This window comes from Pongo pygmaeus, chromosome 12 (genome assembly GCF_028885625.2).
Source record: "Pongo pygmaeus isolate AG05252 chromosome 12, NHGRI_mPonPyg2-v2.0_pri, whole genome shotgun sequence".
Classification (NCBI taxonomy): domain Eukaryota; kingdom Metazoa; phylum Chordata; class Mammalia; order Primates; family Hominidae; genus Pongo; species Pongo pygmaeus.
Window position 1 is genome coordinate 86,984,725 of NC_072385.2, and position 24,244 is coordinate 87,008,968.

The 24,244-nt window shown below is 36.0% G+C and overlaps 1 protein-coding gene across 9 annotated transcripts in view; it reads right to left on the bottom strand.

The window, feature by feature from the left end:
• The window catches only part of SOCS5 (suppressor of cytokine signaling 5), a 163,992-nt gene that overhangs the window by 134,456 nt on the left and 5,292 nt on the right, over positions 1–24,244 (bottom strand). For 2 of the 9 annotated variants that reach the window (XM_063649412.1, XM_063649413.1), the window contains exon 2: positions 6,275–16,434. The exons of the other annotated variants lie outside the window; for them this stretch is intronic. In XM_063649412.1, coding sequence (XP_063505482.1) covers positions 14,949–16,340 — 1,392 coding nt within the window. In that variant the 5' untranslated portion in view covers positions 16,341–16,434 and the 3' untranslated portion in view covers positions 6,275–14,948. Of the gene's footprint in view, positions 1–6,274; positions 16,435–24,244 lie in introns of those variants that run through there. 9 annotated transcript variants of the gene reach the window in all.

Below are 24,244 nucleotides of genomic sequence, written 5' to 3' on the forward strand. Positions count from 1 at the left end.
GGTCAGGAGTTTGAGATCAGTCTGGCCAGTATGGTGAAACCACGTCTCTACTAAAAATACAAAAAATTAGCTGAGCATGGTGGTGCACGCCTGTAATCCCAACTACTCAGGAGGCTGAGGCAGAAGAATTGCTTGAACTGGAGAGGCAGAGGTTGCAGTGAGCTGAGATTGCACCACTGCACTCCAGCCTGGGCGACAGAGTGAGACTCCGTCTTCAAAAAAATAAATAAATAAATTTTTAAATAAACCCGAAGAAATCCATGCCCAGACATATCATAGTCAAACAGGTAAAAAATAAAAACAAAAGATTTGACAGTAGCAAGAAAAAAAAAAAGTGATGCATTATTTATAGGGGAATAGTAATTTGACTGCCTATAAATTTCTAACCAGAAACAATGCAGTTCGAAAGGAAACAGCACATTTTTAAAGGGTTGAAAGAAAATAATTGTCAACTCAGACTCTAGGGAAGTAAGTAAAATGAGGACACTTTTGAATAAAGGTAAAATTATGAGAATTCATTACCAGCAGATCCACTCTGAAAGAGTTACTAAAGGATAGAAGAGAAATGATATCAAGGGAAAAAATGTATTATCTATAATTAAGGAAGAACAAAGAAATGGTAACCATCCAATGGATGCTGAGGTTTAAAAAAACAAAAAACAAAAAAACAGTACCCATTGGGTTCAAAGCAGAAACTACGTAATTGTCTGATAGGGTTTTATATGTATGTAGATGTAATATAAAAGACAATACAACAAACAAGAAAGAAGGCAGAGAAATACATATGGTGTTAAGATTTCTACAACCCACTTAGGTAGAAAAATACTTATTTTAAAATAGAATACTAAAAACTGTTTAAATAACTCAAAAGACAGCAGGAAGGGGGAAAAGAGGAACAATAAACAAAGAGAACAAACAGCAAATAATAAAACAGCAGAGCTAAATCTAAACATATCAGTAATTATATTAAATGTAAATAACCTAAAAATACCAATAAAAGACAAAATTATTAGATTTTTTTGAAAAGGATGACTCAATTGTATGCCACCTACAAGAAATTTATTTCAAATATGATGAGATAAGTAGGTTAGAAGTAAAAGGATGAAAAAAGATATACCATAGAACTATTAATAAGAAGAAACCTGAACTGGCTATATCATTATCAAATAGGTACATTTCAAAGCAAAGAAAATTACCAGGAATAAAAAGAGCCACAACATAATAATGAAAAGGCCAATTCACCAAGAAAATATAATCCTAAATGTGTATGCACCTAACAACAGAACTTCAAAATATATGAAGCAAAAACAGACAGAACTGGAAGGAGAAACAGACAAATCTACAATGATAGTTGGAGATTTCAACACCCTCCTCTCAAAAAACTATGCAACAAAAATCTAATAGACAAAAATATCAACCAGAAGATAGAACACCATCAACCAACTGTATCTAGTTGACATCTACAAAACATTCTACCCAGCAAGAGCAAACAAAATACACTTTCTTTTCAAGTACACGCAAAATGTTCACCAAGACAGATCACATCCTAGGCCATAAAACAAATCTTAACAAATTTAAAAGCACTGAAGCAACATAAAATATGTTGTTTGACCATAATGAATCTAAACTACAAATAAATAACAGAAATAATCTCCAAAAATTTAGATATTAAGTGATGTACTTATAAGTAATCCACAAGTCAAAAAGGAAGTCTCAAATGCAGTTAGAAAATATCTCGAACTGAAAAGGAAATAAAAATACATCATTTGTATGATGTAGTTAAGCAATGCTCAGAGGAAAATGTATGGCATTAAATACTTATATTAACAAAAAAGAAACTTATCAAATCAGTAATCTAACTGTCCACCTTAAGAACCTAGAAGAAAAAAAGAGCAAAACAAACCCAAATCGGGTAAAAGGACATGCCTACATTTAACGTCATGCTTAATGGTGAAAGCCTGAATGCTTTCACTCTATAATTGGGAAAAATGCTTTCCCCTCTATAATTGGAATCAATGATATTTACTCTTGTCACTTCTAGTCAACATTGTATTTGACGTCCTAGCCAGTGAAAGGAAGCAAGAAGAAGAAAAAAAAAAAAGCATACAGATTAGAAAGAAATAAAACTATCTCCATTTGCAGACATCTTTATTTACATAGAAATCCCAAACAATCTACCAAGCAAACCTCTTAGAACTAAAGGGTAAGATTACAAGGTCACAGGATACAGGTCAACACACAAAAGTCAATCATATTTTTATATATTACCAATGAACAGTCAGAAACTAAAAATTTTAAAAACCAATCATAATAGCCCTGAAATACTGAAATATTAACTCTAACAAAACATGTACAACAGCTTGTTTGCTAAAACTAATAACACTATGAAAGAAATAAGAAAAGATGTAAATAAGCAGACAGAGATACCACATTCAAGGGCTGGAAGACTCAACACAGAAAAGATGTAAATTCTTCCCAGCTGATCCACAGATTTAACACAATTCTATTCAACCCCTCCCCAGGATATTTTTCACTGATACAGACAAACTGATTCTGAAACCAAAGGCAAAGGAACTAGAATAGCCAAATAATTTTGAAGAGGAATAAAACTGAAAGAATCATAAATCATAAGGTTTAAAAACATAATAAAACCCAACAGTAATTAAAACATTCTGTAGTATAGGGAAAGGACAGATACACGAAACAGAATAGAGCTGAGAAAGAGACCCACACAAATGCAACCAATTGATTGCTGACAACAGTGCAAGATGACTCAAGGGAGAAAGGGTAGTCTTTCCCTAAACAATAGGTGTTGTAACAATTGGACACCCATATACCAAAATACACGAACCTTAACCTAAACTTCACACCTTATACAATAACTCAAAATGGATCACAGATCTAATGTTTTGTAGAATGCAAACCTATAAAACTTTCAGAACATGAGATAAAATCATTGTGACATGGAGTGAAGCAAAGAATTTTTAGACATGACACTGAAAGTACCACCCATAAAAGAAAAAAAAATTATGAACTGGACTTCATCAAATTAAAAACTTTTGTTCCATGAAAGACAATGTGAAGAGTATGAAAAGCAAAGTATAGACTGGGAGAAAATATTGGCAAATGACATATCTGACACAGGATCTGTATCCTGGATATGTAAGGAACTCTCAAAATTCAACATTAAGAAAGCATATAGCCATTAAAAAATGGGCAAAAGACTTGAACAAAATTCACTGAAAAGAACAGATGGAAGGCAACTGAGTACATAAAAATATTCAATGTTATTAGACATTAGAGAAATACAAATTAAAGCCAAAATGACATAAGAACAAATAAAATAAAAAGTGGTGGTAACACAAAATGCTGGCAAGGATGCAAAGCAACTAGAACTCTCATAACATTGTGAGTGGGGCTGTTTTCAGCTATTCTTGAAAATAGTTTGGCAACTTTTGATAAAGTTAAACATACATATGCCATATGACCCAACAATCCCAACCCTTTGTATTTATCCTAGAGAAATTAAAACTGTGTTCACACAAAAACTCATATATAAATGTTTATAACAGTTCTATTCACAATTGCTCCAAACTGGAAATAACCCATATGTCCTTCAACAGGTGAATGGATAAACAAACTGTTAGTGCAGCTATACAAAGGAATACTCTTGAGAAACAAAATGGAATCAACCATTGATACATGCAACAACCTGGCTGATTTTCAAAGACATTATGATGAATAAAAGAAGCCAGCTTGAATATACCCACTAATCTAACCTACTGGCCTACATACACCTCAAGTTAAATGTGAATGACAGACTAATTGAAAAAGCAGACTCTGGAGATGTGGTTGACAGATTTTTTTTCCCCCTTGACTGGCAAATGTATACAAAATGTCTTAAATCCTTTGAGTATGTGTGCATCAGTGAAACAGGAGAATGAAGATCGCTGGAAGGAGACTTTAAAAAATTACTTACAAAGATATGACGTGGGTATAAACTCTAGACTGAGAAACAAGCATATCTTTCAACCACCCATAGAGGCTATTAATACTTAATATCAACTAAACACGAATATTTAATATCACCATGTAAAAAAGAGAATTTAAGACAAAGCAAACAGAGTATATACAATCAAATAGAAGTTTAAATAAAGATTATATATTCATACTAGATATTCATTGGGTCCTTGAAATAGAAATGACAATACTGTCCATTATTAATATGGAATGTGCCTGTTTTTTCTAATAGCAGTTACAGATTTATACTAATCTATCCATATTTTTTTCATCTAATTCCCTCTGACACCAAAAACATGCACTTTGAATGTGGACTGGGATCAAGTACTTAGACTGGTCACAGTTGCACCCCTCTGTAAAACCATCCTAAGAAGGCATGAAATATTTCTTTTTCCTCCAAGATAAACCCACAGCAAATCAGTACAACAAAACACACAGAGGATTATAATTCAAAGAAGACAGCTAATTCATTATTTGTAACTACAAATATTTTGGGATGATGCCATAAAAGTTAGTAGACCAACCAGATGACTGAAAACTATTTAAATAAGTGACCTATCTCACTCTTCCTAATTTTAATTCTTAACGTATTAAATATAAGTCTAATGTGGAAGCACTAGGCTCCTTTTAAATGACAACAGCACAAGATAACTTCTCTATCTTAAACCTTCTGAGGATATGAGCTTTAAGTAGCAAATCCAGCTCTTCTTATGTTTTCCATTATGCTAAAATGTAAAATTTGGTACAATTAAAAAACTGATAACAAATATTTACCTACTAATCAAGTTAATTATTGAATGCTTAAAATATCCCATGCCCTAAGGGTCATACAAAAGAGAGATCAAAATAATACAGGGCCTCAGAGATTTGGCAAAGGAGACAATGCAGATCTGAGATAATTAGACACCAGGACTGTGCAAAATAAAGTACTATGGAGTACAGTTAGGGAATAACATCTAAATAGATGTCAAAACATTCTTTAATAAGTCTCCCATATAAATCTCTTCCATGGAAGAGAAAATAAATTCATTTAAAGTAGAGAGGCACTGCGATACAAAGGAGTCTCAGCTCTGCCATGAAAATGCTCTTAGATAAGTCTCAACTGCTGTAGTGTCTAGGTAGTAGACATGACACCTGACACAAAAAGGACATTTGTTCATTCACCTCTGATTTGGATTTGGCTAATCAAGAAAGCAGGGGCAGGCAGGGGTTCCCCCTAGAACGGACTCACTGAGGATGTCTGCACCTTGGGACAGCAAGCTCGCTGCTTAATTCAATACTGCTTTCTCAGAACCGTGTGAAAGAAAGGATGCTGACACCCAAAAGGAGGACTTGGCTCCTCTCCTTGCCTCCTCCAGAGTACACACACTTATATTAAGGGCCTCACTGTCCTGGGCCCAGCTGCACTGGCACCTCACAGTCCCAGGGACCCCCTATGATGCATCAGCTGTCTAGCTTAGTTTCACTCTGGTTCTCTGTAAACTCATCTGAAAAACACGGAATTGGACCAGATCCCTTACAATACCACAATCTACAAATACAATGAATTACAAACACTAACCACAGAACATTAATCTTACAAATTTGTCAGCTATTAATAAAAACAGCTTATTAAATTTGCTACCTGGATTTTACTTCTGGTTTTATAAGAAATATCAAGCTGTTTTAGAAATGCCAAATTGGAAAAGCAAATACTGCTGAATTCTTTAAAAGAGATTCTTACCATAGACACAAAGTAGTAAAATAGCCAGATCTCACAGTAAGACATAATCTATGCAAAAACTCATCATAGTTTGTTATTAAAGTTTTACCATTCAGAACAAAAAATATTCTTGTAAATGAAGTAATGTTAGTATCCTATGACACCAAGAGCAGTACAGTTCCCAGCAATGTCTGCAGGAATCAAGAAAAGATCAAGTGAACCTTTAAGTTCAAGACTTCAAATTCAGATGTACAGGAAAACAATCTTAATTACTGAACAGCAAGGATGTGCAGGAATTGTACTAATCACTTTACTCGGATTATCTTTAGTTCTCACAATAATCCTATGAGGTACAAGTTTTTATCACAGTTTTAATGATGAGAACATTGAGGCTCAGGTTAAATAATAAGACTTCAGAACAACATGCTCTGATCAGTGAACCCAATCACTCACATCCTTTCAGCAGATATAACCCTACAATGAAAAGGTGGGCCATCAGACTATCATAGCCTGATATTGTTTCTTAATATAAATTTTTTTAATTAGCTTTGCTTTCTTTATCAGTTTTCCATAAATCTGCTTAGAATAGAATCAGTTCCCTGACCAAACTGAGTTTCTGGATCTGCGACTGCCGAGGAATAGACTCTAGACCACTTAGGTTAAGGTCATTCTTCTTTGAGGTCTGGCATGAATGATACTTCCCTGAAGGACGCACCTATTTCTTTGTTCATTCACCACAACAATGCTTTGACTTTTAATTGTTAATTTTCTGCTATGAATTTCCAACATGTTCTCTATATAGCAAAATATGTGGAGCTGAGTCACTACAGTGAGTTCCTAAAGAGCACCAGGTCCATATGCTTAAGATGCCAGGGATACAGACGTCAAACATAATATTTTACTGAGAAAACGAAGACTATGACGTCCATTCTTTCTTTAACATAAGGACATCCACACCTGCAAGGAAGTGGGCAGGAACACTGGCTGAGAAAGCAAGACCAAAACTTCTTTAAAACCAGCTCTAGAAAAAAGAAAAAAGGAAAGATAGTAATATTAAATTTATTCAAGTGCATAAAGAACTGTTTGATAGAAACTCATAATTTTAAACTACGAAACATGAGAGACTGCCTTAGTTTCGAAAAAGTTTAGGATACATATTACATGTACAGTGTAAGAATAAGTGTTCCTTTCATTAAATCTAATTATAAAGCTCAATAAAGCTCAAGCTAAAGTACCTGCAAAAATGGAAAAAAGGATTGGACATGTATCATCCTGCTTTTATCATTCACTATATTGTGAACAGTTTCTTATAACCCTCAAAATCCAAAAGCTCTTAATTTTTCATCTCCTGTCAGTTATTTTTATTATAAGCAGTACAGTACACTAAATAAAAATTTTAAAGAACATGATTTGTAATAGTTTTATGGTATTTGGTTACACAACTATAGCATAACCTAATCATTTGAGGCTTCTAATTTTTCAACATTATAAATACCATTGTAATGAATAAGTAACATACACATTTGTGTGCATCTCTTATTTCCTTATAATAAATTCCTAAAAATTAAACTTGGGCAAAGGGTATGAACATTTTAAGGATTCTGAATATTGCCAAAGTGCCATTTAGAAAGCTGTATCACTGTATGTTCCTACCAGCAAGATATTTGCCAATACTTTATTCTTTTCTATGTGAGAGACCTATTGGAGCACACAATTATTGATATCATAACTCTAAGCTCTTTGGCTTTTTCTGTAATCTTATTTCTTTAGCCTAGAGAAAAATCTTTTAGAAAGTATTATCTCTGGTAGTAAATATTTATCTGTGGTTGAGCAGTTTTTCCCATATTGCTTTTATTTAACAAATTTAGCTCTGTTAATTAAACTTAAATGCCTTATATCAGAAATAGTATGAATGGCATTTTAAAAATAAAATAATTATCCTTCTATGAGTAGATGTGCAATAAAAGATGCCCAAAATGATGTTCATATAACTGGCAAACTTTGGGTTTGGGGATACTGAGTTATTTTTCCTTTTTTAAAAAATTTCTTCTGTAACTCTCTGTATCACTTGAAAATTAAAATATGAGCTGACATGATTTTTAAAAATAAAGCCATAGTCTAAAAAGTATAATATACCAAAAACTGTAAAGAATTTTTAAAAAGAAGAAAAAGTAAACTCCTAAACTTCCACTTTCAATTATGATGGAGTAAACTGTACTGGGCTAGATCTTCTGTAAACAACTATAAAACTCGGCAATATACATGAAATATTATTTTCAGATATTGGACAATAGGCAGCACAGGATTGTGATTCCTGAGAAAAGAGAAACAAAGACTCACAAATGCCCTGGCTTTCTGCTTATACCCCATACAGGGGAAACACACACACACACACAAAAACACAAGAATCTCACTGAGTTGAGGAAATAGAGCTTGAAGTTTGAGGCTACTGAGGTTGCTGGAATTTGAGCAGCAAAACTAGAAGAAGGGAGCTGTGGAGACAAAGTTTCAGAAATCTTTAGAGAGATCTCCTGAATCTTTGCCTAGAGACTAAGCTGCATATGTGCAGGTAATACTCCATCAGACCAGTGAAAGAATAACATCTAGGGAAAGAGCAACTAAACAGTATGAACCAAACAACTACCTAAGCTTGTAGGCACAGGTCCCGGAGACATTAAAATTCCTAACAGCTAAGCTAGAGTAAAAAGACCTTGTTGAATACCCCATGCTTTCAACACAGACTCTGAAAAGGCATGCCTCTATATTAGAGGTAACCTAACCCTAAAATTTACAAAATTGCATAAAACCAAAGATAAAAAGAGAAATCTTTAGAGGACTGGGATGAGAAAAAAATACATACCACATTAAGTGAGCAATTATAAGAAATACCACTGACTTCTCATCAGAAATAATATAAACTGGAAGATTATGAAATGATGACCTTAAAATGTTGAAAGAAAAAAAAAACTGTTAATCCGAAATTCTATATCTGGCATGAATATCCTTAAAAAATGAAGGCAGAAGATTTCTGACTTCTAGTCATGAGCCAGAAGCAAAGTCCAGAATTGTCCTGCAGTTACAAACAAGTAGAAAACTAGACAAAATATCAAACAATAGTTTTCACACGAGAAGAGGCAATATGAAAACATGATCCCCTAAAGAAGGAAAACAAGCAAGGGGAGCCCTATGATTGCTCCAGCTTTCTGCCTAGAACCAAAACAGACGGAGAGGAAGCCAAATAGAGTCAGTAGTCTCACTAAGTTGATGTGACAGAGCTCAGAATTTGTAAAGTCTGAGACAGCTAGAATTTGCAGGGCATCGAACCACAAAGGAAGAAGTTACACAGAGAAACTGCTCCAAAAACATGCAAAAGGGGTCTTCTTGAGTTTCTGGCCAAATACCAATCTGCATACATGTGGTATGTAACTCCATGAGGCTGCACAAAGAAAAACGTCCAAGAAAATAACAAATACTGGGACACTCTCCAACGATTTAGAGTTCACACAGGGCCAGGATCAATAACCAGCTGGGATGAATAAACCTTGATGAATACATGGGGAAATTAAAGGAGATACAAAAAAGTGCACACCTCAGTGGTGGGCCCAAACAGGCCCTAAACTAAAGCTATTCCGTATCTGTCCAGAAACAAACAAAAATTCCCCAAACAAAAAACCCTGAAGACCAAACTTGAAAGTTCAAGTTGATCCATAAAATTGGCCAAGCACAGTAGCTCATGCCTGTAATCCCAGCATTTGGGGAGGCTGGGGCAGAAGGACTGCTTGATAGAAGTTCAAGACTAGCCTGAGCAACATAGAGAGGCCCTATCTGCACAAAAAAGTCAAAATATTAGCTGGGTGTGGTGGTGTGCACCTATGGTTCCAGCTACACAGCAAGCTAAAGCAGGAGGATATCTTGAGCCCGGAATTCAAGGCTGCAGTGAGCCATGTTTGCACCACTGCACTCCAGCCGGGGTGAAAAAGTGAGACCCTGTCTTAATTAATTAAATTTATTAGTTAATTAAATAAAAATGTTTAAAAGTCAATCCATAAATAAACTGCCTGCCAGGACAAAACTCAACAATCAAGAAACACTATATGCAAAAAAAAAAAAAAAAAAAAAAAGAAGACATTCAACATCATGAAATCCATTAAAAATTACCAGGCTTATGAAAAATAAATAATAAACTATAATAAGGACCAAGAAATGGCTGGGGTAAGTAAAGGACATTTGAGTAAAAGACCTTATAACAGCTATTAGAAAAGAGTTTAAAGACATAAAGAAAAACATCAACACAATGAATAAAAAAGGAAATACCTCATAGAGAAGGGGAAACCATATATACGTAAGAGGACTTCTAGAACTTAAAAAAAAAAAAAAAAGGGGGGGGTGTCTGATATGAAAAACTGACTGGACAGGCATAACAGCAAATTAGACAAAGAAGCTATTAACAAAAAAATCAGTTACCTTGAAGACAGGGCAGCAGAAAATTTCCAAACTAAAGGAAAAAGAAACAGATTGGAAGAAAAATGGACAGGGCCTCAGTAAACTGCGAGTTAATATTAAGTGGTTGAACATATGTGGGATTAGAGTCTGTAGGAGAAAGACACCTGAGAAGAAAAAAAACTTCAAGATAGATGGCTAAAAATTTTATAAATGTGATGATGAATACAATACACCCACAGATCCACGAAACTCAATAAACTTCCAAAAAGCCACACAAAGGCTCAACATAATAAAGTTGCTGTCAGTGATACAAACAAAATCTTAAAAGCAGCCAAAGGAAAAAAACATATACAGAGAAACAAATACAAGAATTACAACAAACTTCTTGTCAGAAACTATACAAACAAGAAGATAGCGGAACAACATCTTTAAGATGGTGGGCGGGGGGGATCCTAAAAACCTAGAATTCTATATCCACACCAACAACTTTCAAAACTGAAAACAAAATGAGAGGAATGTTGAACTACAGGAAATGTAACAGGAAGTTTTTTAAGCAAAGGGAATATACTAGACACAAACTTGGATGGATACAAAGAAATAAAGATCTAAAAAAATGGTTAAATGAAGGTAAATATTAAAGATATTTTTCTTTTTTTTTTGACAGGGTGTTACTCTCTGTCATCCAGGCTCAAGCACAGTGGCATGATCTAGGCTAACTGCAGCCTCGACAGCACAGGCTCAAGCAATCCTCCCACCTAAGCTTCCAGAGTAGCTGGAATTACAGGCACAAGCCACCATGTCTGGCTAATTTTTGTTATTTTTTATAGATACTGTGTCCTACTATGTTGCTCAGGCTGGTCTTGAACTCCTGGGTTCAAGCAATCCGCCCACCTCAGCCTCCCAAAGTGCTGGGATTACAGTATTTTTGTCACTTTTAATTGCTTGAAAAGGTAACTGCCTGACAAAGCAAAAAGAACACTTCAACTCAAAATGCATGACAACAAAAGCACAAAATATGGAAAAAAAGAAATGGAAGTAACTATTATGATTCTTGAACTACACATTAAGTGGTAAAATATTAGTTGAAGGCAAATCACGATTAACTAATTAAGGCCGCTAATAAAAAAAAAATTGAAAGAGATGTAAGTTACAAACCAACAGGAAAGATAAAATAGAATCATAAAAAATAATCCATCCAAAAAGAGGTAGAAAATCAAGGAAAAAAGAAACAACATCAACCAACAGAAAACAAATAGATGGCACATTTTCATTCAACTATATCAAAATTACATTAAGTGCAAATAGTCTAAACCACTGGTTGGCATGGGGGCATGACTGTGTTCCAATACAATTTTATTTACACAAACAGGTGGCAGGCCAGATTTAACCTGCCAGCCACAGTTTGCCAACCCTGGTCTAAACACATCAATTAAAGGAGAGATTATCAGACTAGGTAAAAAAAGCAAGACCCAACTACATACTCCCTACAAGAAATCCACTTTAAGTATAATGATATAAATAGGTTAAAAGTAAAAGGATGAAAAAGATACATCATGTAAATACTAATCGAAAGAAAAGTTTGTATCAGACAGAGACTTCAGAACAATGGAAATTACCTGGGATAAAGAGGACCATTTGATGATGACAGAAGAGTCAATTCATCAACAACATTTAATCTCCAATGTGCATGCACTCAACAGTGCTGTAAACTATGCTTGAAATAGGAAACAAAACTTAATAGAACTGAAAGAAGAAACAGACAAATCCAAAACTGCAGTTGGAAACTTCAACTCTCCTCTCACAATAGTTGACAGAACCATAGACAGAAAATCAATAAAGATGTAAGATATAAGAAGATCAGACTAACCTAATTGGCATCTACAGAACACCCCACCTAGTAACAGGAAAATAAACATTCTTTTCAAGTATACATTGAACGTTCACCAAGACATACCATATGTTGGGGCATAAAACAATCAAAAAGTTTATATTGGTTGAAGTTATTAGGAGTATGTATGTTCTCTGATCACCATGGCATTAAATGAAAACACAGTAACAAAAGGATACCTGAAAAACACCAAATATTTGAAAATTATTTGGAAACACTGTTTCAAACAACCCATGGGTCAAATAAATTACAAGAGGAATTTAAAAATATTTTGAATGGAATAATAATTAAATCATATCAATATCTGTGGGATGCAGCTAAAGAATGCTTACAGGGAAACTTATAGCTTTAAATGTTAATAATTGTTTTTTAAAAGGAGTTTCGAAAATCAATGATCTAAGCTTTCACTTAAAACTAGAGAAAAAAGAGCAAATTAAACCCAAAGTAAGGAGAAGGGAAGGAATTAAAGAGCTCAAATCATGAAACAGAAAACAGGTAAACCACAGAGAAAAAGCAATGTCAAAAGTTGGTTCTTTGAAAGGATTTATGAAATTGATATTCCTTTCTCAAGTTAGATTAATCAAGGGGAAAAAAGGAGAAAAGGCATCCAATCTCAAGAGTAAAAGAAGGAATAGATCCTACTGACATAAAAAGGAAATACTGTTTCATAAAATTTATAATTTATTTTCATGCTGATAAATTCAACAGATTCTCCAAAACACAAATTACCAAAACAGACATAAAAAAGAAAAAGAAAATCTGAGTAGTCTTATATTTGTTTTAGACCCAGAGACTCACTCTGTCACCCACCCTGGAGTGCAGTGGCATGATCACAGCTCACTGCAGCCTTGACCTCCCAGGCTCAAAGGATCTTCCTGCCTCAACCTCCTGAGTAGCTGAAACTACAGGTGTGCGCCACCACACCTGGCTAGTTTTTAAATTTTTGGTAGAGATGGGGTCTGCCTGTGTTGCCCAAGCTGGTCTCAAACTTCTGGGCTCAAGTGATCCTCCTGCCTCAGTCTCCCAAAATGCTGGGATTACAGGCATGAGCCACCATGCTGGGCCTATACTCATTCTTTTATAAATTAAATTCCTTAATTAAGAACTTTCCACAAAGAAAACTACAGGTCCAGATGGCTTCATTGATAAATTCCATCAAACATTTAAGGAAGAACATGAATTTTACCCAAACTCTTCCACAAAATAAGAGGAAACACCTCCTAATTCATAAAAAAAGTCAGCATAACTCTGATACCAAAACAAAAAAAAAAACTATAGACCAAGAATAATCCCTCATTGAATCTAGAGGAAACAAAACAAAAAGCAAAAACAAAAACAAAAAAACAACAATACATTTCAACCGAGTTTATCTCAAGAATGCAAGGTTGGTTTAATAATCAAATACCAATCAATGTAATTCACCATCTTAATAGAATAAAGAAGAAATATCACATAAGCATCTCAATAGTGCAGACTCATTTTTTAAGAAAGCTGAACAGGCTGGGCGCAGTGGCTCACGCCTGTAATCCCAGCACTTGGGGAGGCCAACGCAGGCGAATCACAAGGTCAGGAATTCAAGACCAGCCTGGCCAATATGGTGAAACCCTGTCTCTACTAAAAATACAAAAATTATCTGGGCGTGGTGGCACACGCCTATAGTCTCAGCTACTCAAGAGGCTGAGGCAGAAAAATCGCTTGAACCCAGGAGGCAGGGGTTGCAGTGAGCCAAGATAGCGCCACTGCACTCCAGCCTCGGCAACAGAGCTAGACTGTGTCTCAAAAAAAAAAAAAAAAAAAGCTAAACATCCACTTGTGGGGAAAAAAAAAAGCTCTAAGCAAAGAGAACTTCTTCAATCTGATAAAGGGCATCTATGAAAAATGTATAGCTAACATATACAATGGTGAAAGAGTTCTCTCTACACTAAAAAAGATCTAAATAGAGCTATATTATGTTCATGTTAAGATGTTAATTCTCTCCAATTCATAGATTCAAATGCAACCCTAATAAAAATTCCAAAAGGCTTTTTTGTAGATATTGATAAGCTGATTACAAAATTTATGTGGAAATGTACAATACCTAAAAAAAAGTCTAAACAATCTTGAAAAATAAGAACTAAACTGGAGAAGTTCTATTACCTTATTTCAAGACTTAATGCTGTGGTAAATCAAGACAGTGTCATAGTGGCAGAAAGACAAATAGATGAACAAAATAGAGTTTGGCGACAGATCCACACCTACTCCATTAACTGAGCTTTAACAAGGTGCCAAAGCAATTAATGGGGAAAGGAAAGTATACTGTGTTGGAACGATTAGCTATCTATACGGGGGCAAAAATCTAATCTTAACCAATAAATCAGCCTCAATACACAAAAATTATCACTATAAAGCATCTGGAAGAAAACACAGGATAATATCTTCACAACTGTGGGGGTGACAAAGATTCTTAGACAGGACCCAGAAAAACACTAGCATAAGAGGAAATATTGATAAAATAGACCACTAAATTCAAAACTTTTGTTCATCGAAAGATGCCACCAAGACAGTGAACAGTCAAGCCACAGACTGGGAGAAAAATCTCTAACACATTTATGTGACAAAGAAGTTGTATCCAATTAGTATACAAATCCTAAAACTTTTTTTTTTTTTTTTTGCTTTTCTTTTTTTTTTTTTTTTCTTTTATTATTATTATTATTATACTTTAGGTTTTATGGTACATGTGCGCAATGTGCAGGTAAGTTACATATGTATACATGTGCCATGCTGGTGCGCTGCACCCACCAACTCGTCATCTAGCATTAGGTATATCTCCCAATGCTATCCCTCCCCCCTCCCCCCACCCCACAACAGTCCCCAGAGTGTGATGTTCCCCTTCCTGTGTCCATGTGCTCTCATTGTTCAATTCCCACCTATGAGTGAGAATATGCGGTGTTTGGTTTTTTGTTCTTGCGATAGTTTACTGAGAATGATGATTTCCAATTTCATCCATGTCCCTACAAAGGACTTGAACTCATCATTTTTTATGGCTGCATAGTATTCCATGGTGTATATGTGCCACATTTTCTTAATCCAGTCTATCATTGTTGGACATTTGGGTTGGTTCCAAGTCTTTGCTATTGTGAATAATGCCGCAATAAACATACGTGTGCATGTGTCTTTAGAGCAGCATGATTTATAGTCCTTTGGGTATATACCCAGTAATGGGATGGCTGGGTCGAATGGAATTTCTAGTTCTAGATCCCTGAGGAATCGCCACACTGACTTCCACAAGGGTTGAACTAGTTTACAGTCCCACCAACAGTGTAAAAGTGTTCCTATTTCTCCACATCCTCTCCAGCACCTGTTGTTTCCTGACTTTTTAATGATTGCCATTCTAACTGGTGTGAGATGGTATCTCATTGTAGTTTTGATTTGCATTTCTCTGATGGCCAGTGATGGTGAGCATTTTTTCATGTGTTTTTCAGCTGCATAAACGTCTTCTTTTGAGAAGTGTCTGTTCATGTCCTTTGCCCACTTTTTGTTGGGGTTGTTTGTTTTTTTCTTGTAAATTTGTTGGAGTTCATTGTAGATTCTGGATATTAGCCCTTTGTCAGATGAGTAGGTTGCGAAAATTTTCTCCCATTTTGTAGGTTGCCTGTTCACTCTGATGGTAGTTTCTTTTGCTGTGCAGAAGCTCTTGAGTTTAATTAGATCCCATTTGTCAATTTTGGCTTTTGTTGCCATTGCTTTTGGTGTTTTAGACATGAAGTCCTTGCCCATGCCTATGTCCTGAATGGTAATGCCTAGGTTTTCTTCTAGGGTTTTTATGGTTTTAGGTCTAACATTTAAGTCTTTAATCCATCTTGAATTGATTTTTGTATAAGGTGTAAGGAAGGGATCCAGTTTCAGCTTTCTACATATGGCTAGCCAGTTTTCCCAGCACCATTTATTAAATAGGGAATCCTTTCCCCATTTCTTGTTTTTGTCAGGTTTGTCAAAGATCAGATACTTGTAGATATGTGGCATTATTTCTGACGGCTCTGTTCTGTTCCATTGATCTATATCTCTGTTTTGGTACCAGTACCATGCTGTTTTGGTTACTGTAGCCTTGTAGTATAGTTTGAAGTCAGGTAGCGTGATGCCTCCAGCTTTGTTCTTTTGGCTTAGGATTGACTTGGCGATGCGGGCTCTTTTTTGGTTCCATATGAACTTTAAAGTAGTTTTTTCCAATTCTGTGAAGAAAGTCATTGGTAGCTTGATGGGGATGGCATTGAATCTGTAAATTACCTTGGGAAGGATGGCCATTTTCATGATATTGATTCTTCCTACCCATGAGCATGGAATGTTCTTCCATTTGTTTGTATCCTCTTTTATTTCCTTGAGCAGTGGTTTACAAATCCTAAAACTTAACAGTAAAATGACATAAAATTGGTAACTGGTTAATGTCTTGAACAGACATATCAGTAAGGATGATATGCAAAATAGCCTATAAGTACATGACAAAATGCATGACATCGATAGTCACAAGGAAAATGCAAATTCAAACCACAATGAGATATCCCAGTAAGATGACTAAACCAAATATTGATGATAATAAGAAACAGAACTCTCACAGATTGCTAGTGGGAATGTAAAATGGTAAAACTATCTCAGAAATTAAATTGTTCTGCAAGTTTCTCATAATGCTAAACATAGACCTGTTTTAAAACCCAGCAATTCCACTTCATGTATTGACCCAAGAGAAAAGAAAACGTGTCACAAAAAGACTTATACAAGAATGTTCATGGTAGCTTTATTCATAACAGTTGAAAACTGGAAACAATCTTTCCCACAATAATAATATTCATATAATGGAATACTACTCTACAACTAAAAGGAACAATTATTATATGTAACATGGATGACCCTCAAAAACATGCTGATAAAAAGAAGCCAGACTCAAAAGAGTACATACTGCATGACTCCATTTATAAAAAATTCTAGAACAAAGTTAATCTTCAGTGAAATAAATCAGAACAGTGACTGCAGCCATGGAAAAGGAGAAACAGCAAGGACTCAATGGGAAGGGAGCACAGGGGCTCTTTCTGGATGACAGAAATCATAAATTACAAAGACGTATTAATTGTCAAAACTAATCTTGAACTTAGGTATTTCTTGAACCTGGTATATCCCTATTTAGATCTTTAAATTTTCTTTTTTAGTGTAGAAAGAACTCAGTCTTTCACCACTGAATATGATGTTAGCTATAGGTTTTTAATAGATGCCCTTTATCAGACTGAAGAAGTTCTCTTCTATATTTAGTTTGCTTAGAGTTTTTTTTCACAAGTGGACATTTAACTTTCTTAAGGTTATTAAAGATATTTGGTGTATGGAACTGTATATACACTTAATATCTGTGTATTTCACTATATGTAAATTATACTTCCACTTTTTAAAAAAATTAAAGGAGGCCAGGCACTGTGGCTCACACCTGTAATCCCAACACTTTGGGAGGCTGAGGCGGGTGGATCACGAGGTCAGCAGTTCGAGACCAGCCTGACCAACATGGTGAAACCCTATCTCTACTAAAAATACAAAAATTAGCTGGGAGTGGTGGCACACACCTGTAATCCCAGCTACTCAGGAGGCTGAGGCAGGAGAATTGCTTGAACCTGGGAGGCGGAGGCTGCAGTGAGCCGAGATTGCGCCACTGCACTCCAGCCTGGGCAACAGAGCGAGATGCTATACAAAAAATAAATAAATAAATAAAATAAAGGAAAACAACAACCAAAAACTGAAATTCTATCTTCTTACTCTTTGCCCACCCTCTAGAACAGTATTTCCTAAACTTTGGTCTGAGGACCACATATATCAGAATCACTTGAACCCTTGCCTTAACTTTTACTGAAGCAGAATTCAAGCATGGGGGGGCCGAGACTGGAAATCTGTATTTTAAAAAAGAGCCCCAGGTAATTCTCATGTCCAGGAAAGTTCAAGAATTGCTGTTATAGAAGTATCTAAGGAGAAAACAAAAAGATACAAGGGATTTTAAAACAGTATGTAAATTAAGTAATCAGTGCTATAAACATCATAAACTATAACAGTTGTCACTGAAGTCCTAAATTGCTATTTAAATTATGTTATAGTATCCTATGTTCACGTTCAATTTTCTACTTAGTGCTTTAGGGAGTTGCAATTCCAAATTTTAGTCTTCAATCATCTAACTACCCAAATTTCTCATTAATCCCAACTCAAAACATGCATTTTAGATAAGAAATCTTGTTCACCAGGTCCTTCACTTCCCTCTGCTGCCCCACCCTTAATGTTCTATTACCTTCTTGGTACTGTTTTTCCCAACTCTTAATAGTGTTATTCCTACTTTTCTCTGCACAGCCTTGTCTTTCTACCTCCTTTAAAACCGAACCCAAAACTCATCTTTTCCACTAAGTGCTAAACACCACCTAAGTCAGATACTTTCCAAATTCCCTTCAGCACCTGAAGATCTTCCTCCTAACAGACACATTTATTTTACTGAAATTGGACACCTCATCTTTATGACAAATTAACTCCATCCCTTGCTTAGAAAGCAGAACCTTTGGGGGAGAACTGAAAAGATTACAGCCTCTTCTCTCAAGCTATTTTTATTTTTCCCTCTTTGAGTTGCTCTAAGGGGCTGGAGAGGTGGAGAGGTAAAGAGGCAAAGTGCTAGTTGCTTAGGGATGCTCTGGAATAGATACTAAAGAAGGTGAAAGCCTGTAATCGCAGCACTTTGGGAGGCCAAGGCAGGCGGATCCCAAGGTCAAGAAATTGAGACCATCTGGCCAACCCGGTGAAACCCCGTCTCTATTAAAAATACAAAAATTATCCGGGCGTGGTGGTGCATGCCTGTAGTCCCTGCTACTTGGGAGGCTGAGGCAGGAGAATCTGCTGAACCCGGGAGGTGGAGGTTGCAGTGAACCGAGATGGCACCACTGCATACCAGCCTGGCAACAGAGCGAGACTCTGTCTCCAAAAAAAAAAAAAAAAAACTTCAGGATTCAGTATCTGTTCAGAGACCACTTCACCAGCCCAAAGAAGCAAACACGGATTCCAAAAAGAAACTCTAGTTGAGGGATAAGGATGTATATTTGCCTAAGAATCCTGTGTTGTACTGGATGGCTAGCCAGGATTCTGAAGGCAGGAAGAAAGATCCCAACTGGTACAGTGTTTCAAGGACACTCAAATATTTCTGGCTTTCTGGCAGCAAGTATTTTTCTACATTTTTCGTAACAGAGTTTGGGGTGGCAATAGGTAAGAGGTAAATATTATGAAATGTCTACACTCTTGAACTAAGTACCAGTAATGGCAGTTACTTTTTGTTCTGAACGCATTATCATTTAGATATTATGGGCATTACTCATCTATTTTCATAATTTTCAGCTACAAAGTATATGCCTTCAAAATCATATCTATAAACCTGACCACGCTCCTGATCCAGACCCATATTTCCAACTGATATTGTGGTATCATTACTTACCTAAAAAGCATTATCACTTATCTGAAATTAAACTCAGTATTCTCTCTCTCCCAGACTTGCATATATTCTATTGCCAAGCCAGGAACCTTAGACTCATACTCAACTTCTAACACCTTCTAACATTAACAAAATCTGGAGGACTCAAACTTTTAAGTATCTCTGAAATCAGCAGTGCTCTTGTCTCCAACCCCACTACAAAGTCCTTAATTCAGACCATCATATAATTAGTCTCTTTCTTGAACTAGAGCAGAGCCTTAAATGTCATCCTTGACTGTCATCTATCTACCACAAGCCAAAGAGAATTGCTTCATTCACTCACCTTGCCATGCGTATTACAGACAGTCTCTGACTTACAATTTGGTTAAACTCACAACCATTCTGTTTTTCATTTTCAGTACAGTATTCGTTAAATTATATAAGATATTCAACACTTTATTATAAAACAGACTTCGTGTTAGATGATTTTGCCCAACTATATGCTAATGTAAGCGCTCTGAGCACATTTAAGGTAGGCTAGGCTAAGCTATGTTGTTTGGTAGGTTAGGCATATTAAACGCATTTCTGACCTAATGATATTTTCAACTTAGGATGGGTTTATCAGGACTAAACCCACTGTAAGTCGAGGAGCATTTGTATTTGCTCAGTAATTATTTGGTAAATGTCTCCAATCTTTTCTCCTCCAGACTATTCTCTTTATGACTGCTATGATCAATTTTCTAAAACACAAAACTGTTTGTTTTACTTCCCATCTATAAAACTAAATAAAAATCCAAACTCCTATACGGCTACATACAAAACCCTTCACAATTTGTTCCCCTCCTGCCTTGGTCCTAGTCTGATTTCCTAATTTTCTTTTGTACTAGTTTAGAAAAATCAAATAGCATCTTCCTCCTTAAACACTCTATGTCCTTTCATTTCTAATAATCTACAATAAATAGTAACTCAGTCCAGCTTATTTCATTTTATGAGCACTCTTATACTATTTACAATCATTAGCTAAACCTATACAGAAGTAATGAGTGAAGAAACAATCAGACAACACACCAACTCTCAATTAGCTTATTTTCATAGCCTTATTAACATGGTCAATATAGACTAAATGAAAGTGATTAAAACGTTTCAACTATCTCCTGAGCTTCCACTTTACAGTAAATTGATGTTAAAATTCTTCCGTTATAGATGTAATACCTACCTTTGGATTGACAGGCAGAAAGAGAACCATAATTCAACTTTCTCCACATTTGTCCTTTTCCTCTCATCTTTAACACCTCCCTTCCCCACTTCTCCTCCTCTACCTTCTGTGCTAGTCCTGCCACCTAAATTTTCACTGCATCCTCTTTATCCACTCTTCAAAAGAACATCAGTATTCCTCTATCCTCATCTGTACAGCGTTTAAAATTTGTAAAGCATTTTTACATATACTTACTCACTTGATCCTTACAATCTTACTCTTTGAGATTCCAAAATCAAATGCTGCCCTTGGTACTTTCTTATATTTTATCTCAATTTTGAGGAAACTGAAGTTCAAAGAAGTTCAGTGACTCATCTAATATACTGCTATTCCCTCTGCCTGCAACTCTACAACCCCTCTTCACCGGCTGATCTCTCAAGACAGTTCAAGCTTTCATCTACCTCCAGGGCAAGAAGCATGTTATGCTTATTTCCATGTCATCTTAATGTTTTTCACATTACTACTTTATACCACTAGAACAATCCAGGTCTCTGGACTCCTATTCTGGTGACTTTTCTATTAAACAATATTTTCCTTGTTAATTAATGTTCCTTTTATTAATGTAACCATTCAGCATTTTATAAAGTCAAGGGGAGAAATGTCAGGGGTCACCAGAGGTGACTAAAACTGTACACCAAGACATTCCTAGCTTTCCTTAAAAATCAAGAATTTAAGGAATGTCTCTAAATCCTCTCAAAGTATTTAGATACCATCCTTGTGGTAAAATGACATCCAAAGCTGACCATAGCAAAGAGTAAAAGAGCACTTCACAAACCCTAAATTAAATTATTACAAGTTTTAAGTGCTGCCTCCTAATATCCTGGGAAATGTCTAGGATTAACAATCAAAAGACTAGCACATTAGACCCAACTCTACCACACATGGGCTGACTTGGGAAAGTCACTTAACCTTCCTGTGTCAAACGTGCTCTTCTATAAAATGAGATAATGCCACCTACCTTTCTGAACTAAGAGAATTAAACGAAAGAGCAGTCATAATAAATCACTTAGCCTGGAACATAATAAACAGTCAAAATATGATAACCCCTTTATTATTTTTATATAACATCATTGTTGTTTTCAGAACCATGCCCAACAATGTTTAACATATTCTTGGACTTTCTGGCCCAGCAACAACCACAATAAATGCCTTCAAGGAAGTCATCTACATAACTTCTGGATCCCCTTCCTGGGTCACAATTCAGGTCCTATAAATATAATTTGGAATATCTTCCCCTAAATGCATTATCTTGTTCTGTGCCACATGAAAACTCATCAGAGGATATTCCTGTAGCTTCTCCTTGCTGGCTTGGCTTTTAACTACTGGACAGCACATGGAGTCAGCTGCAAATCTGGCAACAGTCACTGCCAGTCCGTCTTTTAAATCATTTATAAAAATGTTAAATAAAACTCATCCCAGTACTGATCACCTGAAGGATAATGGGGTTGGACTGCTGTTCTCATGTAAATAGCCAACGTCAAAAACTAAATAATTAGATAAATGAGCTCCCCTTTGGCCACATGCATATTTTAACCCATAAGAAAGTGCTTGAGCTTCTCCTTAACAGATTATATTTAACATTCAGTGGGTTTATCCTTTAGCGTTAAGTATATTTCAGACGCTTTCCTGTCTGGTAATCTGTAGGAAAAAACAAACTCAGTTTCTTCACACTGTCCTTCAACAATCAACACAGAAGACTTTTGTGACCTCAAAACATATGTGTAGGGATTTCTCTCTGCCGAAAAGCAAGTAATCAATTCTAAAGCAGCTACCAACTGGCTGTCCTCTAATTCAAACCAATTCTGACACCAGCTACACCTAGAGACAGCATGAGATTGCACAGGTTGAGGACCCAGACCCAAAAGACTGAGCCCCACTTCCGATGCCAATCCCAAGCTCCATTATTTTACCTGTGCTTCTGACCAACCGGCTATAAACTGGGGTTCCTACAACCCTCTCCTTGAGTTTGATTAATTTGCTAGAGCAGCTCACAGAACTCAGGGAAACACTGTAAAGTAAGTAAAAGTGTTTTAAAACACTTTTGCTGGTTATTACAAAACGTATTTTAAGGATACAAATAAACAGCCAGAAGTAGTGACAAATACAGCAGGGTCTGGAGTGCAGGAGCTTCTGTCCCCATGGTGTTGGAGTGTGCCATCTTCCCAGCACATGGATGTGCTTCCTGGATGTTCACCTTCCTGGAAGCCCCTAAATGTCTGGCCCTTCTTTTCTCCCCAGTGGTTGGGAGGTGGAGTTGAAAGCACCAACCCTCAGAGCCCAAGGCTGATTTCCCTGGAGGATCAACACCTCCAACCAGTGCTTACCTAGGGACTTTCCAAAAATAGCCTCATTAACATATGCCCAGGTGTGTTTGAAAGGGCTTGTTGTAAATAACAAAAGACTATCTTTCACCTTTATTGCTCAGAAGCTGTTTCAGAACTGCTTCAGGAACCAAGGATAAGAGGCCAACTACTTCAACAAAAGATATTCTTACTGCTCTAGTCACTTAAGAAATGATGAGGCTTACAGGAGCTGTGTTGAGCCAGGAACCACTGCCGAAAAGCAAACTGTATACAGTACATAATAATATTACATCCTGATACAAAGACGTGCCAACCTGTGGGATTCAGGATTTACACTAGGGCTAAATTCCTACAAAATCCAGTTTACCTCAACACTTTTCTCTACCCAGCCTCCGATTCTCATCCTAACTCCCCTTCCTCCAACTACCTACCATATACGCAGGTCTAGTCTGCAGTTCCCGTATCATTTCCATTCCATCATTCTAGTTCTTATTGTTCCATTTTCCCTATATCTATTATTTAAATAAGCTTCCACCCTTTTAAATTTCTTGAAATACTTCTAACTCAAGGATACTGCTCAGAATAGGAAGACTGGACATTGTTCCTGTTTATGGTCATCTTCAAATAAAATAAGGAAGTCAATTTAAAGACAATCCCAGAGCACATAAGCCCATTTCAAATACAATTTTAAAAAAATTATCTTCATTACTGCTTCCTCTTACTAGCTTTGATAAAAAGATTACTGTATGAAAGCTCATCAAAGTAAGGTAAATTTAATTTTGGTGTTAAGCAGCATATGAATCTGTGAAAATATATTCTTGCTATATTATATTTTATAATACAGTATGGTCTATCTGAAATCATTCCCTACAATTTTTCACCTACATGTAAAGGCAGGCAACTAATTTTCAGGTCACTAAGATGCAAATTTATCCAATATTAACATGAGTCAACAATCCAGCCTAATTACCCTTTCAAGATTACTTCTGCTCCAACCAGATTCAAAAGCCCTCCCCGCTCCCCTTGAAAGTAGGATACGTGGCTGACTCAGATGAAGAATTTATAAGATGGACAATGCAAATAATTCATATTTTCCCTCTTTCATTCTCTAACAACTGCACTGAAGCTAAGAAAGTAATTTGTACAGTCCACACCTACTCAGTTCACATAACCATGAATTTTAAAT